General features: G+C 36.1%; 1 protein-coding gene across 2 annotated transcripts; it reads right to left on the minus strand.

Annotated features, from left to right (window-relative positions):
• Positions 1-329: 329 nt before the first annotated feature.
• Positions 330-18426, minus strand: LOC142627905 (serine/threonine protein phosphatase 2A regulatory subunit B''beta-like). 2 transcript variants are annotated; one of them, XR_012842960.1, is made up of 14 exons: positions 18006-18426; positions 11852-12094; positions 11583-11688; positions 11408-11507; positions 8654-8759; positions 8333-8423; positions 4867-5008; positions 4538-4685; positions 4246-4355; positions 2883-3039; positions 1973-2098; positions 1709-1859; positions 924-1007; positions 330-832 (listed from the first exon to the last, which is right to left on the minus strand). XR_012842960.1 is itself a non-coding variant. In XM_075801805.1 (13 exons), exons 1-12 carry the CDS (start codon positions 18159-18161, stop codon positions 1719-1721), a joined length of 1626 nt encoding a protein of 541 aa, XP_075657920.1. In that variant the 5' UTR covers positions 18162-18424; the 3' UTR covers positions 330-832; positions 1709-1718. The 2 variants fall into 2 exon arrangements, 1 of the variants encoding a protein (XP_075657920.1); XM_075801805.1 differs by lacking the exon at positions 924-1007 and having other exon boundaries at positions 18006-18424.
• Between the last annotated feature and the right edge of the window lie 918 nt (positions 18427-19344).

A 19344-nucleotide genomic window follows, 5' to 3' on the forward strand; every position in this document is an offset into this window, starting at 1 on the left:
TAAGGACCGAGATTCAAGTTTACAGGAAAGAGCTTCACACACATACACTTAGATTAAGCTAAAATAAAAATTCTATCTTCTAAAAAAAAAAAAGAAGAAGAAGAAGCTGCTACTCCTTGTACAAATGATCTTGATCTCGTTTGACAATCTGGCTAGTTACTTAATAATTCTTTTACCCACCTGGATTACTAATTAAAAGAACTTCAACAGTAATGGATGTATAGATTGCCATCATAGAAGACAGTCTCTCTCTCCTTTTTTTTGTGCCATTAATTAATAAATGATCATTAAACTACTAGGTGATTCCTTTTTCTTATACACATATCATGGATCAGCAAACACAGAGAAATTGTTTGAATCAAATTTTAAAATAACCAGAGTAAAAGCCAAAATTGCTATGACACTGACCAGCACATTACCATACAAATGGAAGTATTGAAAAAACCATCCACTAACTTGGGTAAGAGGGAGGAAAGACATGAATGATAACTTACAACTTAACATAATTAAAATAAGGAAAGTAATCAAATACACTTAATGTTCCGAACTACGTCAACCTGGGATTATATAATCACCTCCATAAGACATCTTGGTATGATGTAAAGGAATTTTCCTTTGTAACTCTCCCCAATGTTTGTCAGTTCAATGCACACAAAGATCTGAATATTTTCAACTCCAGCACAACAAAAATTCATTCCACACAGCCAAGCCCAGAATTTCCATCTGATAAGGTCGAGTGTCTGCATAGTCCATTTAAGAAATAATCCTGAGTAAAACAGTTTCTTTGATGGATGGCCAGTTTAAGAAGAATTTGGAGCTTCCTTGTTAGAACCTAGTTAACAAGAACAAATACATTTAGGGTTAACTTCTAATTAAGTAATTGGAAAAACAGGGAAAAATATGAGTAATAATAAAGGCATAACTTGTTATGAGGGCCACACAACTCCAGAATTTGCATTCCACTTTTAACTTTCTGAGTCCACCTTTAAGTGCAAAGAAAGCAGTAGCTACATGGGAGAGCGCATAGTGAGGACATTTTTACTATATTACCCTTATTATTACCTATTTATTTAAGGTGAGCAATATTACACACATACCATACTGGCATCTCAGTAATGAAAAAACCTTATGCAAGTTGTCACATGTACAGCGTAAAGCACCACCATTAGAATAACAGTTACTTTACAATTTGTATAGGCCAAAGAAATCAGCACCGTTAGTAATACTTTTAGCATCAGTTCTTAAATCAGCAATATTTGTCTTCCACCAACAAATCTACACTACAGAACTCAAGATTCCAGTGAGAGAGAGAACTGAGGTAAATGAGACCAGTCAAGTCATCCAACATGATAAAGTCTTACCACTGGTTTTAGAGAACCAACTATGTGTCAATACCCAAATTACTTTCCAAGCTACAAGGGCACGAAATAAGCAGTGCATAATATTTTATATATATGGTGGATAACATATTTCCATCACCAGGATTCTAAACCCTACCAACAAGAAACCAAGACATATACAATAGCCAACTTGAATAATCACAAACACACATTTATGCATGTTTACATGTATATCTGCACGCCAGAAATTTTAATTTAAAATTCACCTGACTTAACACTAATGTTAAAATTATCTCAAGCTCATATCTCGTGTGCACACCTCTTTAAATATATATAAAGGAATCGTCATAGAGACTGACATAACCTACCTAATTAAACTCAGAAAGGAGCCTCAAGTGATTCATCCCAAACTTCTGCACTTCCATTAGAGGCATCTTCAACATCTTCCTCCATTGAAAGCCTGATGTATTCTCTATGTGCAAAGCGATCCCACTCTGTCAATGTTGGATTTTCTCGTTCCTGTTCACATCACAACATCATTCTATCATAAAAAATGGCAAGCAGTACAAAATCACACTTTTATCCTAATGTATCATCAAGCAATGATTAAAAACTAGAAATATTTCAAGTACCTGACGAATGAGAAATGGATCACGAGTTTCAAAGGCCATAAATTTATTAAGGTTGAAAAGGATATTGAACACGCTTCCCGAAAGTCTACAACCTTTCAGGTCTTGCAGTGTGATATAGCTCTCATTCTGCAGTCATGAAAATTTCATGTCAGGCACAGTAAAATAATCTCTAGTTAATGATGCCTTTGTAGATATATTCAAGGAACATTGGCTACTAATAGCAGACTGAGTTCACTATAAGCTATCATATCCCAAAAACAAAAAACAAACAAAAATAGAAAAAGAGAAAGATATGATTGTGTATCAGTGGAAATCGACAGAAACAGCTGTAGCAGCTGAAACAAACCAGTGTTTAAAGCAGTACATTCCAAGTGGTTAAATGTACCATATAACTGACCGGTAAACAAGTACAGTATGGTATTTATAACTTGTTCTCTACTGCGATGTGAAGCAGTTCAAGAAGAACCCATGGTAATGGCAACCTCATTTGCCCCTTAATTCATTTAGCTGGAGGCAATCCAACAGTGGTGGGCAGGGGTAGATTTGTGTTTGGGAAAGAAATAGAATGGGTCTCAAGATGAGGAAGATAAGGGATACATGTAGGTTTGTGTTAGCGAGAACACAAACGGTTTGAGCTTTTATTTTTTTTCAATTTTTTTTCTTAACACGACTTAGACAGATCAGCCTTAAAATCATGTCTTCAATACACGGTTTCAAGCTCAAGAATCAAGTCTTCAAGACATGATTTCAAAAGAAATCTGCACCATTTTTACAAAAATTCATTGGTATGCAATAAAATATTAATGGCTATTAGAAGTTGTTTCTCTTAGAAAATGTTCCCACACAACCCTAACATTCAAGAAAGGGAAACAAAACCATCAGTAAAAGAAGAAAAGAGGAAAAAGTGAACCTCAGGTCCAATCATGTCAATTATTTGGCACAATATATCCTCGAAGAGCACAGGCTCTTGGGCCATGCATTCCATTCGATGCAACTGCTCCTCATAGAAGAATTGCAGCTCATTCCGTGTCAGAATCCCATTTCCATCCAGGTCTATGCATTTGAACCTGTAAAAGAAAATTTAATGTCACAAATACATCGCACCTGATAGCATAATAAACTCTGTAAAGATATCAAAAAATTTCAGAGTGGTCATCCATGAAAGAAAATGTTTTGAAGGTTCAAAAAGAAATCAAAAGATCTCTCTCTCCCTATCCCTCCAAAAAGATATATATTGTATAGGTGATTCTGAGCAAACATGAAGAAAATGTATATCTTTAAGACAATGTAAAGACAGGTTTTATTGCATAAAAAATTAGTTCTGAAGCAACTTCTATTAGAAGCAAATTTAAAAAGAAAATTGACATAAATATGGCACCAAAAAGCAATAATTTCCAAACTGCTTTTGGCAAGTACAATGCAAATTCAGGATCACATGAGAACCAGGAATTAAAAATTTTTATTGATAAGTAAGATAATTTTATTCAAAAAAGGAGAGAGTACAAATACACAATGTGTCATCTGAGCTACTCCCAATACAAACAAAGATTCAAGAAGTCTAGAAACTCTATAAAAGAGGAAGAAGGGATGCCACTCAGGTTGCTCTAACATTCATGCACTATAGCTGCCTCTCCCATTCTCTGGAAGATGGGTAAAAATCATAGCTTACAGAACTCATATTTCTGCGTTTTAAAACTTAAGTCTGATATAGGTTCTTTTTTATAATTAAAAAAAAATGCTAAGATTTTAGGCTAAATAACACAAAAATCTCCACTAGAACTCTACAACATATATATATATATATTAACAGAAAACTTCAAACAAAATTGCATTAGATAACATTCGCATAGTCTGGGTAAGCAGTGACTAATGTGCTGTTCACAGTATTGTAATTAAGTTTCCATCCCATCTTGTGCACTCAATTTGTCTTTTTCCATTCTCTAAGAGGAAAAGGCCAAATGCTTACAAAATTGAACTTCAAACTGATAGTATGAACTTTCGTCATAGCTCTTTATAACCTTTTTCACACCTAAGTTAAATTCAGCCCTTGGGAAATCAAACTTTGTACTGATATACTTGATTCAAGGACTTTCTTAACATTGCAAGAATTCATCCAAACTTTCCTTTTGCTGCCAATCATGCAAATCAGCATTATATGCTTCACTTAGATGTCCCATTTCATATTCGCTTCCTTACTCATGATTACACTTGACTAGATATAAAATTTGAGCATGCAAACTAGTGACTGGTGCAAATAAGAAGTGCAGACCTACCAATACTCAAGACTAGGTTCAGATGATTTATCCTCCTCTGACAGTATGAAGTACACAAAATCTTCATACCCCATCTTTCCCTCAACCTTACTAGTGAACTTCCTTGAAACCTGAGAAGGTATTAAAAGAAATAAGCAAAAGAGACTAGTCATAGCTTCAACAAAATGAGATAATTGAAAAAGATAATCAAAGAGAATAAGAGAGAAACTGGAAGCATTCAATGGAAGAAAAATTTCCTTCCCATAAACAGCAGGTAAAGTGGTGTAAAGCAAGAACACCAATTGACACAAACCTGAGAAAATATTCTATCGACAATCCGGTAGGTAAGCGCATGGTTACCATATCTGATAAGGTTCTCTTTATCGATCAAAAAATCATGATCTGTATCCAGCTCCCAAAACTTGCAGTATATAACATAAAAATGTTCATATGAGAAGTACCTGTAAGGGATGAGATAAGAAAGAAAGAAAAAAAAATGTTTAAAAATTTATCTAATATTGTGCACTAAGCATGATTCCAAAAATATATTCCTGATTGTGTGAAATGTAATTTATGATTAATATCCCTATTTATCCATAAATTATTTGATGACAAACTAAGACAGGCCTTCAATTGGTATACCTCAAAACTTTATTGATGTCTTCTTCCTCATCTGCGTGTTGCATTGCATCAATTAAGTTTCCACGTTTCAGCTCCCTGAGTGTAAGTTGACCATTCCCAGATCTATTTATGTAGTAAAATATTCTGTATATTACAGTTTCAGCTGGCCCATTGCAATAATATTTTAAGTTAAAAAGTTGCATCAAGTAAGAAACAATCGCATCTTTAATAGCACTAGAGCAAATAGAACTCAAATTTAGACATCAAAATAATTTAGGAACCGAGTTTAGCAGCATGAGCTTGCTATTGGGACCTTAAACTTAAGGTGGAATATTTACATTTTCTTATCAAAAATAATTTAGGCACAGGACTTCAAGTGGACTAGTCTAACAGTCAGCCTCATGCAAAGATTCTATCTCAGCCTATGTAAACGGTTTTTTTCTATGAGCATCATACTTTCTTTTATAAGTAAGAATAACTTTATAAAAAAGAGACTACTTCATGACAAGAACTCCTAAAAAATTACATCACAAAAGAATTACATATACAATGATAATGACTCCTCGTATAAAAGACAATAGAATGGCTAGTTGTGAAGCCCCAAGTGCGAGACCACTCATATAAAGAAGCGGTGAAAGATGCTAACAATTGCGTCCTTGTACTTTCCATATCTTCAAAAGCTCGCCAATTTCATTCCCTCCATACAGTACACATCAGACATAACGGAACTATATTCCATATATCCAACAAATGCTTTCCAAACCAATTATTCCAACCGAATATAAGATCTATGACCTCTTCTGATAAACCCACTAAATCCCAAATGACCTAAAACAACGCTCCATAACTCCAAAGTAATCGTGCAGTGTATCAATAGATGATCCACCACCTTCCCACTACACCGACACAAACAACACCAACTCATAATCATATACCCCCTTGATAAGGTTTTCACAAGTAAGAATCTTCCCCCATGCCATTGTCCAAACATAAAAGGATACCCTCCGTGGAGCCTTAACTCCCTAAATGCCCTTCCAAGGAAAAAGGACAGCACTTGATCCCCTTAATATGAACAAACACTAAACTCACACTCCTCTTTGACCTCCATTTCACTTGGTCACCACCCTTTTTACAGGGGTACGAGAATCTAAAAGATGAAGGAATGAATCCACCAACTCTAACACCTAGTCATTAGTCCCAGTTGAATCTTATGTCCCAACTTCTTTGTGCCCCCCGCCCCTCCCCGTCTCACCAACAAGGATTCCACTTAAGAATCTTATCAGTGGAGCTAGCATACAAAACAAGAAAAGCCACCCTTAAAGGCAGATCTCCACACCCACCATCATGCCAAAACCATAGCCAACATCAGAGTTAATGTGTTGCACAAATCAATCTCATCCCTCCTAATAAACTACAGCCATGAGTGACTCTAATAGGGTTTCATAAACCAACCCCCCCCCCCCCAACCCCCGAACAAAAAAAGGTCAAAGAAATTTAGGACACAAAACCCATAACACATCAAAAGGAATTGATTGTATGGTAATAACAAATATAAGCTACTTATAAACCAACAGCTTAACTATAAATCATGCAAAAAACAAAAGGTTTTCTAAGGCAACATTTTATAAAAAGCTAAAGCAATTTGGATAAAAGATGAAAGCCAACATATAGGTTACAATTGGATTTAAGAATTTAAAATCAAGTGATTTAAAAAACAATTGCTAGTGCAAATTTCTTTATAAGTATTTTGAAAAAAAAATAATGGATTTGAGCTTAAGGGTTTTACCCCAGCAAAATCACTTGCATTACGAATTTGAATTAACATCATCGCTTAATCATTTCAAACCCACATATTAATAAGGCTTAAATCCATCCATGCATGTCATAAATAGAAATAATCAGTACTTTTAATTATTCAAGCCACTTCCGCTAAAAACTGAAAACCAATTCCTCCTTAAAAATTCCCATCCAAACGAACCAATATGAAGTTAATATCTCCATAAAATAGCAAGCCATAATTCCTTGGGAATTCTTACATGCAATCGGCGATACTGTTAGAATATTGGTTAAGATTTTGTAATAGCTGCCAAGTTGTATAATTGGCCTAGTAGTTAGATGGGAATTGTATTGGACATGCTGGTATTGTATTAAGCACATGGCTTGGAAATTGTTGGTAGTTAGTTACCTATACCTACGCTAGCTGGCAAGGGGGATCAAAGTTAGCTACAACAGAGTTAGTTACAGTCGTTAGTCTTAGTTGAGCTTAAGGGTATAAGTCTGATTGTAACAGTAAGAGAAGGCATTGAAAAAAAATTCTTAACACTACATTTGTTCTCTTATTCATCTCTAATCTCTTCCATCCTTCTTAGGAGACCTGGTTGTCCTTGAAATCAACCAGAAACGCCATTATCTGTTGTAATTACAGAATATCTTAATCAAATCTTAACAAATTCTCACATTCAACAATTGATCTTCTCAAAAGCAACCATTCTAGGTAGAAATGGCAGTATCGGCCTTGCCACAAGAAACTCCTTGCACCATAACACAGGCAAAAAAAAAAGGCTAGGATGATTGCTGATCATAGAGCAACAACTAGATTGACTTCATTTCTCATTCTCTCTCCCTGTGGTAAGTAAATTTCATTAGTCCCTGATCAGGAGTTCAATATGCTGAGGTTTATGGCATTACGGCAATCTGCAAGATTCTATGACCTTTCCTTCATTGTTGGTGAGCAGCAAAGGAATTTCCTACAGGCCCCTTCAAAATGTGCATGAAAGAGATATTGATGAAGTGGGCTCTGCTAGTGCCTCCATCAGTATTGTTCATCCCACTCGATGACATTGTGAATGCTCTGATTAAATGCATATGTTGCACCATCTCCCAAAAGTATCCATTTCATTTTTTTATTTAAAGAAAATCATTAAAAAAACTGCTGCCATGTCCAAGTCATAACCAGCCATTTTCAATATGTATCAAACACTTAAGTGGTTAGCCTTTTAAAGTATCTGCTTCCTAGATTGATCATCAAAAGAAGTCTAATTTTAATTTTTCGAGAGTTCTAGGGGTTGATGTAAAGAGTAGTCTTCATTTTATTAAATCTACTATTTTTGAAAAAGTTACTACTTCTAATATGAAGATTACAAAACATTAAAAAATAAAAATAAAACCTCAGAGAGAAGACACATTGAACTAACAGTCTAACACCATCTATGAAATGTAAACATAGAATACAAATTGAAGATTTAGATTATTTGAGTGCCATCAATCTATACTCAATTGGACCAGCTAATAATAAAAAATTATCTGGACCTGAATGCCAACACTCGCGCATATATATAATAAAATTTTATTGAGATGGAGGAGAAACTGCAATGGCCGACACATTATAATGGGAGGATGATACCTTTTTAGATAAAACTAAAAAAACTTCTACGACGGCATCGAACTCAAGAAACATCTAAAGCTGACTAAAAGGTTGAGAACGAACCATATCTTTCCTGAAACTCTGGTGTGCTCTGTAAGAACTCCAACCCTGGATGAGTTGCTAAAAGTTCTCGAAGAACGGGTTTGAAGTCATCCTGTTGTCAAGTTGGAAATTCTCAAACAATGGAGAAATAGGGATTATGGTAATAAGTCACAAAACATCAATAAAAAATCTGACAATTATTTAATACCAAAAATAATAAAGTAGTTAATGAATGCAACTGTCAAGATACTATGTTGCAAATGTATCTCACATTTTGAATTTTTTTTCTTTAAAAAAAAAAAAAAAGGAGAATAAATAGAGATTTACAACAAAACAAGTTACCTGAGTAAGGAATTTGATATCCGGTTGCTTCAAGATGGTATACATTTGGGTTGCTATATCCATTGTCAACATATTTCCAATGACCCAATACTGAACAAATGCATCCCTACACCAAAAAAAAAAAAAAAAAAGTTGCATAGTGCTCATAATCTATTGTTCCATAACTAGCAATGAGGCACAACAAAAGCTAGTGCTCAATGATACTAGAAAAAGAAGGCACTTTGAAAATTTTTAAATAAAATGAATGTAAACAAAAAACTACCACATGAACACAAATTAGCTACACAGCAACCATAAATGCTTCATGCTCAGCCAAAGAGGGTTGAGGTTGATCATACATACAGAAGATATGTTATGATAATTGTCTAACCAGATAATTAGACTCCATTCAAAAGTACTCCAATGAACACAAATTGTGGTGCCAGACATGTTGAAGTATAGCCATCTAATGCCTTGTCTTTTTAATAAGTAAATGATATTCTGAAAAAACTACCACATGAACATTACAAGGCACACGAAAGCCTAAAGAATTGTATCCAAAGAATTACAACTAAAGGATATCAAATAGCATACTCAGTGACAGTTCCACTGTCGCTGAGACCCAGGACAGTTGACCATTCACAAAGTAATCTTAGAAGTGAAGCCTAAACTACACTTCCAAAACTTCAACAGCTTCAATGGTATGGGAATTCCACTCCCCCACTAGCCACATTAGACATGAAGGAGCTAAATTCCACACAGTGGACAAGCGTTTTACCAAATTAATCCCCCCAAAAAACCAGTAAATCAGATACTCTATGCAGCAGCACCAAATTAACTTCAAAGAAATGAGATATATAGCCCCCCAATGCATAGCTATGAAGCACGGGTGCGGGTGCGGGTGCGGGTACGGGTGCAGGTACGGGTGCGGGACTCGGCAATTTTTGAAAAAGGTGGGTGCGGGTGCGGCGGGACTCGGCAATTAAAAAATTATTAAAAATATTTTTATTTATATTATCTATATATTTTTACTATTAAAATATTCTTAAAAAACATATTACTAATTTACTATGCCTTGATTCACAAAACAAAGAAAGAAAAAAGCAAGAAACACAAAACACAACACAAAACCAAAAAGAAAACACAAAAGAAGCAACAAATATTCAAAATAAAATTAAGGAAGGATAGATTTAGGGTTTTTGGGTCTCATTTAGAGCCGATTTCGGCTGTTGCAGCATGATTCGAGGCCTGTTTCGACCGTTTCGATCGCCGGCCGATACGGCCGAAACAGCCCAATTCTGGCCGAATTGGCCCAAATCTGCTCCAATTGGCGCTGCGTCGGCGCGATTCAAGCCGTGTCGGTGCGAGTCGGCTAGAAAAAAAGGAAAACAAGTGGCCGACGCAGCCCAACGCGGCACCGACGCGCGAGCAGCGGCATCCCTCTCGCGTCGCCGCGTCGCGCCGCGTCGGACGCGGGTGCGGCACCTCCGGCGCCGCGTCCGTGCTTCCTAGATGCATAGGCATAATAAAAAATGAAATGACAAATTATCCACTGAATCCCCACTACACCTACACAAACAGCACCAGTCTACTAGTGTGATTCCTCTCTTTCTAAGATTACCATTAGTCACTTATAAAAAATTATAAAAAAATTATTATTCGTCAAAATCTCCCCCCATGCCGCTGTGATGCTGTCCACACAAAGAAAAGCTACCTTGCTTTGGGAATTTGCCACACCTACTTCCTCTCCATGAGAAAGAGATCTCCTTTAGTGTTTGCAGTACACCATTGTAAGACCATACATCAAACACCCCTGTACCTCACAAACTTTATCTCATTCTGTCAAGACCCACCTGCCTTGGCATATTTGAATACAGAAATTCAAGCATGGAAGCAACCAAGTCCAACTCCCAGTCATTAAACTGTTTTATGAACCAGACATCCCAAAGCTTCTCCCTCCCTCGGTATTGCATTCCAAGTATGAAGCTATGAAAGTGTCTTGGTCAACTACCAAAGAGTAAAATAGCTTTTGTTTCCCTGTACATACACTCCCTGTGTACCAAGGTAGCAGTTTTTTATACAACTTTGGATTATTTTTTGAATAAAGTTTACTTACCCATCAAAAAAACTACCAAAGAGTAAAAGGTCAGATACAGCAACCAAAATTGCACATGTTCTCCATTCCCCACCTAAAAACAGACGTGGCTATCAAATCCACCCTCCACTTGTTAACAAGAGAGCCTCAATATTCTTCATTTATCCTGATCTAAATGTTAATTAACTTTAGAAAAATTCTACTCAAATCTGCAAGAAGTTCAGTTTAGCATAACCTTAAACTTACGAAGGGGTAGAAAGATATCTACACACCCCCAAAACTAAAGTTCTTATTAATGGTTGTAAGCTTCTGATAAGTGGCAGCATTTCTCTAATTAAATGCACCTTACCCAACAGAGAATGCTCAAAACCAGTGTTTCGGGAAGAGACAAGAAGTTTAATCATTGTCCAGATAAGTGGACAAAAGAGCATTCCCTAAAAGTAGGGGGAAGCAAGATCTCTGAGAGCTTCCAGTGGCAGAGAGAAAACCTTCAGACATTTGAGTTTTCATTGTAAAATACTGAAAGAATATTCTTTTCAATTTTAAACAGAAGCAAACATATGGTTATTCAAAATACTTAATAAAAAAAATTTAGCATTACGATATAATAAACAGCAGTGGAGATAAAACATAGTTAAACCCTGCTATTACTTTCTCCAACAATGACCAGAAGTGTATACCTTGTCACTAAACCAGTGCCATTAACGTCAATCTTTCTAAAAAGGGCCGTGGAGAAGAATGATGGTAGCTTGCAGACTTCCTTAGTTACTAATTTAAATTCTGACATTACAAAGAAAAAATTAGTAAATCAGTTCTAGAATTATTACCTAAACTAATAGCTTATGTATATCTCACCATGCATCTGGAGTCCATCCAAGTGCCCACGGAAAAACCGATTAATTCTCATTAAGCATTGCTCTTTTAGGTCATTTGGAGGTGGACGACCATTTTGAAAGTAAAACTGCAAAAAATTGCTAGTAACTATGTTAGAAACTATCATCAACATACCCTGAAATATCAGTTTAGCAGACAATACACAGACAGAAACAGCTAACTAGAGGATGGAAATAGCAAGTAGTGCAGCCAGCTTATTTTGAACTAAGAAGATCAGAGTTTCATCAAACCTGAGGTATCAATTCTTTAACCGGCTCACTAACCACTTTCAGGGGTGAACTTAAAATAGAAGGTCCAGGCCTCTGTTTCATTATCCGAGGGGAACCAGATGAACTCCTCGGTGAAAGTGGAGGAGCGCTGCCTGCAGGAAACATAGAAGGCAAAGAATTGCTTGTGGAAGCACGTGGACTAGAAGAATTTCCAGGGACGTTCAAGGGACCACCCGCCTTTGCTTCATTGAGCAATAATGTTACCTAAAACAAGAGAAGCATGAAAAATTAGATTACAACCCATACATTGGCTTCGAAAGGAAGTTCATGTTAGCTAATTAGGAAAGCAAGAAATACTGGATAAAAGTATAGGCAAATTAAATTTACTAGGCCACCACATCATGCAAATCACCACCACCACCAAGCTACTACTAGCACCAGCTTACTAGCCACTTGCCCAACCAACCTCGTATCACATAGAACAACTTGGGGAATTTGTCTATGGTGCTTGTCGTTGATTAAGGTTTATGGCTAGAGTGATGAGTTTTTTTATGCTATTAGATAGAAAACACACGTGGGGCTTCATGGTTTTGATCAATAAAAGGACGGGCTTGACCGGAGTTGTAAGGAAGAAGGAAAAAACAAAAATTATATGTTCATGGATTGTTAGAACAGTACCTGTGAACAATACCACAAGATAGAGAAAGAGAGAAGAGAATACAGGAAAAATAACTAGAAGGCTAACTTGCCTAAATACTAAAACACTAAATATTTTTATAAATCAAATCCATATATTCTTGAAGTACATAGAGAGTGTGTTTGTGTGTGTGTGTATATAAATTTAAATATATATATATATATATATGAGGACTCTTTCTTGTACAAGTAGTATTAGGACCAATGTCTTAAAAACTAGACCATTTAAGAACTAAAAAAAGAGAGATTCAAGGTTTTAAGGTCAGACCAAGGTTCAACCAAAGGTTAAATGTGATGATGTCATAAATAATTAAAGAATATGCAAATCCTACATCGAAAATTTGAAAGGGAAAGGCTTTAAAAATACATGTTGCAAGCCTCACATTGAAAGAATGAAGGAAGATGCTATGATTCCACCTCAATTAATAAAAGAGAGGTTTTAATGAGAAGTGCTACACATCTTACTTCGGAAAAAAAAAAAAAAAGATGTTATACTTCTTCCTCTATAAATAACACACTCCAAGTATTTCAAGTATTGAATGCATGGGCTAACTTTTATTAGGCTTTGAATTTTCAATTTAAATGAATAGCTATGGAGATATATGGAGGAATGGGACCATTTATGGAGAAAAACTGTAGATTATAATATGGAGCTTTCTGGGTGGATGGTGTAGAGATGTTGCTAGAGGACTATATATGGGATGAGTCTTTGGAAGCATATAAGAAATGTATGAACCTCTGATCTTTGCATGACAGGAAGCTGGATTCTATGGTTCAGTTTTTAGAACTATTATATGCAGCCTGCATCTAAGAAACATGGACACTCGTCACACTCCTGCATGCAAGTTCTCAGTGTTGGGAGGAAAAAAAAAATTTATTTAAAAAAATTATTCTGATTCTACATATGTTTTTAACGATTTTTATAGTTGTTAATTTGTTATTATTTTGAAAACATCAAATAAACATAAAAATATGCCTAATATATATATGCATGCGAGGGTTGAACAACCCCAACAAGAGAGCAGTGGTGAAGAATGTGTGCAGGTTTTCTGTTTCTTGTTTACTGAAGAATGTGGAGGATGGCTTCCAGTGGGTTTTGAAAACATTTGATCAACAACAGAGAGCTGCATGGATAAGATACAGCTGCGGTGGAATGGGTACAATTTCACTAGCCTCCCTAGTTTTGTGTTAGAAGGAAACTGAAAGCTCTCATGGAGGATATAAGGAAGTGGAACAAGTGAAAATTTGGGGATGTGGGGTTGACAAAAGAGGAGCTTTTGATTGAGTTGCAATTGTTGGATGGGAAGGAAGGTGGTGATGAATTGTCCCAGGATGAACAAATTACAAGGGAGGAGTTGACAACTGCAGGCCTTGAAGCAGCTAAACAATGATAAAACTCCAGGTTCGATTGGTTTTACAATGGAATTTCGTAACACTGTTAGAGGGTCCTCGCATGTGATGTTATGGCCCTTTTTAAATAATTTCATGATTATTGTAGGTTTGAAAAATCTCTTCCCTAAAAAGGTTAATACTTAGAATAACAGGGATTTTCAACCTGCTAACCTGGCAGGAAGTATTTACAAATTGGTAGTTAAAATGTTGGCTAACAAAATGAAAGTAATATTGGAGAAACTAGTGCCCAAAACACGTGATGCAATTGTGGGAGAATAGTAGATTTTGGAATCAGTTATTATTGCTAGTGAATGTCTTAAGAGTTAAATCAAGAGCATGATACCAAGATTGATATATACGTTAAGACTTTGTAAAGCTTTATGATCATGTGAGCTAAGAAGCATTACTATATTTGCATGGAAGAATAGGGTTTGGTGCTAAATGGAGGGGACAGATCCAATCAAATATTACATTTTTTTTATAAGTAATAAGCTTTATTGATATTAAAAAAAATAAAAAATAAATAAATAAAAGGACATCCTAGTACACAAGAAGTGTACAGGGGTCGACAATCAAGAATAAAAATTACAAGAATCAATAAAGACAACAAGAGAAAAGAATGATTGGTTTCGCAAAACAGACAACCAATCCAATAAAGTTCTAAAGAAAAAATGCTTAAGGCCGGGCATGTATCTCTCAAAATCATCAAAACATCTACTATTTCTTTCCTTCCAAAGACACCACATTAAGCAATGGGGAATGATTCTCCATATATTCCCATATTGATGACGGCCAAACCGGCCTAGCCAGCAAGCTAGAAGCCTGACAACTGATTGTAGCATAACCCAACTTACTCCAAATAAACCAAAAACCATAGACCACAAATCCATAGCAACTAGACAATGAAGAAAAAGATGGTCAACCAATTCACCATTACACTTACACATATAACACCAATCCAATATACAAATCTTCCATTTTCTCAAATTGTCAATTGTCAACCATTTTCCCAAACCAGCAGTCTAGACAAAGAAAGCTCCTCGAACACGAATCTTCTACTACCAAATGCTTTTCCATGGAAAACAAAAATCAATAGAGCTAACTAGAAGACTATAATAATCTTTAACCATAAACCTCTTATTTCTATATGGTTTCCAACACATCTTATCCTCCCCAACCCCCCTTATTGATGAGCCATATATTGTAACCATGAAGCTTGACACAACATCCAATTCCCGAACATGAAAACCCTAAAAAAGCACACATCCCAAAAAAGGACCCCATTAGTGAACTTCATAAGCTCAGCCAACCTTGCCTCTTTATTTCTGCAAAACCTAAACAATTCTGGATAACTGACAACAAGAGGTGTCTCCCCAAACCAACGGTCAAGCCAAAATTTTAACCTTGACCCATCACCAATATTATACATAATGTAACGAGATAAGGAAGGCCATCCCCAACCAATATTTTTCCATAAACCAACACCATAAGGACCATAAACAGAATTGGAACACCAACCACCCCATCTACAACCATATTCACTTCTATCACTTGCCAGGGCATCCTTTTCAAGCCCAAATCTCCAAAGCCACTTCTCAAGCAAAGCTTCATTAAAAGTTTCACTTTCCTTATTCCCAAGCCACCTGAAGATACAAGAGTACAAACAGCAGCCCATTTAACCAGGTGAAATTTAGGTTCATCCCCTAACCCCTCCCCCCCATAAGAAATTCTGCTGAATTTTTGCAATTCGATTAGCCACAACAGCAGGGATAGGAAATAAAGATAGAAAATAAGTAGGTAAATTTGATAGAGTGCCTTTAATTAAGGTAAATCTACCTCCCTTGGATAAATACAAATGTTTCCATCCCACTAATCTCCTTTCTTCTTTAGAATCGGGTTCCATATTGTCTTATCCTCAAAATTCCCTACCAGTGAATGGCTCTCCCATGGGTTTTTTAACAGCTCAAGCACCTAAGGAAAGGTAATCCTCTTTCGCCCTTATTATTTATTCTAATGATGGAGGTCTTGAGTAGGATAGTGTAGGATAGAGGCAAAGGGTTACATTTCTGAGTTTTGTGTTAGCAATGGTTCTGTGGATGAGTTAAAGATCTCTCCTCTGCTATTTATTGATAATACGAATTTATTCTGTGACACAGAGAGGGAGCAACTTACTCATATAACAACAGTACCAACTTGCTTTGAATAGTAACCAAATTTAAAGTAATTTGAGTAAGTGTAAAGCAATCCAGGTAGGATTGTACTTAAGGGTATAAATGAGGTGTCTAATTTGTTATGTTAGGAGTTTACCAATGAATTATTTCGGTAAGCCATTGGGTTCCTTTTTCAAGGTGAAAGCAATGCGAAATTCCATTTTTAAGAAGATAAATTGACAATTGTAGAGATGGAAAAAATTATATCTTTCCAACAGGGGGATAAATGGCGCTAATTAAGAGTGTGTTGTCGAGTCTTTGTACTTACTACCTGTTTTTTTTCACCATGTCGTCCCACGTGTCAAATAGATTAGAAAAATTGCAGAGAAATTTTCTCTAACATGGGTCAAGGGATGCAATTCAAGTTTCATCTTGTGGATTGGAACACATTGTGATTCCCAAATGCATGCGGAGGTTTGCAAGTGCACAAATTGAGCAATTTTTATAGAGCTTTATTAGGAAAGTGGCTGTCACAGTTTGGGGAGGACGAGTCAGCTTTAAGAAAGACAGATTATTGCAGTAAATTAAAGCATGGGGTGGAGGGGATGGCTGGATAACAAAGCCGGTGCATAGCACACATGCTTGTAGCTTATGGAAGGCTACTCGAGCAGGTGGACTGCTTTGTTAGTAATGTACACTTTGATGTGGAAATTGGAGATAAGGTGCATTTTTATCATGATAACACACCTTCAAAGTTGGCCCCTCTCAACTCCAAATCTCCAATAATCATTATGAAACCCCAATCCACCTCCTCCAATGAAAAAATGCCCCTCTCCCCCCCCCCCCAACACCTTAAATTCCACTCAATGGAACTTGGACACCACCTAATTCAACGACAAAAGGTCTCTTTTTAAGTTTTTCAAACTATTTAGCAATATAAATGGGCATAGTAAAGGCAACATAAAGCATGTGGGAAGACTAGATAATATATTCTTTTACAAGAGTGAGCCTCAAATAAATAGAGCGTCTTCCAGCTTACAAGTCTCTTCCCCACCTTTCAATGACAGCATTTCACACTTTTTGTACCTTAAGACGAACCCAATAGCAACCACAAAATTTTTTTTATTGGTAAGTTACACATGCATCCCAGTCTTGAACCCATGACCTCACCCTCCACCTAGAACTTACAAGGGGAGAAGGTGCTACATCACTAAAAATTCACTTTGATTCAAATTTAACCTTAACCTTAAATTTGACTCCACCTCAAAATAAGGAACTCCACATCGGAGGTATCCAAGTTGTTCAAGATTTTCCTTACAACATAAAATAGTATCATCAACAACAAAAAAGTAAGATGCGAGATTTTCATAATTCCTCTACTTCTGCCCCCAAACTTAAATACAACTATGAAACCACCCTCCAAGGCTTTAAGTAAAATCTTGCTTAGAATCTCCATGTCGTCAAAAATATCCAAAACCCATGATCTGCTCCCCAACTTACAAACACCCATCTACTCTTGCTACTCCACCCAAAAAGAAAGATGGGAATTTGAGAAACTAGACGGCTAAAAGTCCCATGATCTTTCTTAGTTACACTTACATATCACAATTCTGAAAACTAACAACCGAGTTCCCCATGAATCCAGATCCTCCCCTGTGCCTATACGATCAACCAGTCCTTCCTCAGGCCAAACAATTCTCAATTCCAGCGAGTAAATCTCAATCAAATACCAATCTCATTAGTACCAGAAGTTAAAAACACATAATTATGCGCACAAATAAATACATAAATTACTTCTCAATTTATATCCATACCCACATTTCTTTCTTTTCTTTTCGTTGATATGCAACAGATATCGAATACCATAGTCGTAAATTCTCAAATTAATAAAAATGAACATAATAACCAAGGCTCAAATTCTCGAAAGCAAATTATACCTGACGAATAGAATCAGGAAGCGAAAGCCATTGCTCGAAGAGCTTCTCGGTGAAGGCCGGATTGGATTTGAGTGCCAAAGGAGAAACCTCGGAGAGCTGCAAGAGGTCGGCGTCGAACGACGCCGCGTCGATCACGATCTCCATGCTCGTCGTCATTCAATCTTTTCTCTCTCTCTCTCTCATCCAAAAATTACCGAATCAGGGGGAAACCCTACGGAGAATCCGCAATTGGCAGAAGAGGGAATTGAATTCGGAAATTCAAATGCGGCTTGGGGAGAAACCCTAGATCGCCGTGGGAATTGGAGGATCGGTGATTGGAGAGAGAGAAAATGAGGGAAAGTTTTTCTTTTATTTCTTTGTCAGAAAGAGAGACAGATGGGATTGGACGAAGTGATAAATGAAAATGAGAGAGAGAGAGAGAGAGAGAGAGAGAGAGAAATGAAAAAAAAAATTGGAAAGATTTTGTTTAAATGAAAACCTGAATTTGTGAGAAATTAGTTGAACAATAACTCACACGTGGCCGTGTGCTGTAGGAGGAGGAGCCGTAGGTAAAACACGGTCTCCAATCACGTGCACTGTTTTTCTTTTTTTCTTTTTATTTGATTTTTTTTTTTTCTTTTCCTTCTGTTGAATTGGAAGGGAACTTGTTCTTATAATTTGAAAGTACAATGGTTCCGAGCAGCATCATCATCGTCATCATCGTCATTATCATCATCATAATTATGGTTTTATGGTTTAAATCCCAAATTAAATTACCCAATGTGAGATTCGAGAGTTCGTCATAGACATCATAAACTATGGCAAAGATCAAGAGTTACTATTCGGTTTTTAAATAAGTTGATAACCACTTTGAGTGATATGTGCAAATGTCTACTAGTCTTTACTTTTTTTTCTTTTTTCTTTTTTGATGAACGTCTACTAATCTTTACTTCTTAGTTTAGAGTTAAGGCATGTGCATGAGAAGGTGATTGGTACCAAAGCCCTTCCAATATAGTTGGTCTTTGTTTTACACTATTTTACATTTTGACTATGTAAAATGAAAGTTTACTTAAAATAAAAAAATAAAAAAAACCTAACATGTTTACTCCATTATTGCATTCATTACTAGAATTACCATATTTATATTCAAAATCAAGACTTATTAGGAAATGAAAGCAACCTACATTCTACACATATTAGATTATAATAATTTATAATCATGGGTTGCATTAATCACACATGTCAAATTTATAAATTCAAACCAGTCGATAAAATTATAGAATTGGAATTGATTACCCAGTTAGTTTCAATTCTATCAACTATTTAAAACCACAATCGGTTATTAACGTTAGCTATCCTT

Source organism: Castanea sativa, chromosome 3 (genome assembly GCF_040712315.1).
Source record: "Castanea sativa cultivar Marrone di Chiusa Pesio chromosome 3, ASM4071231v1".
Taxonomy (NCBI): domain Eukaryota; kingdom Viridiplantae; phylum Streptophyta; class Magnoliopsida; order Fagales; family Fagaceae; genus Castanea; species Castanea sativa.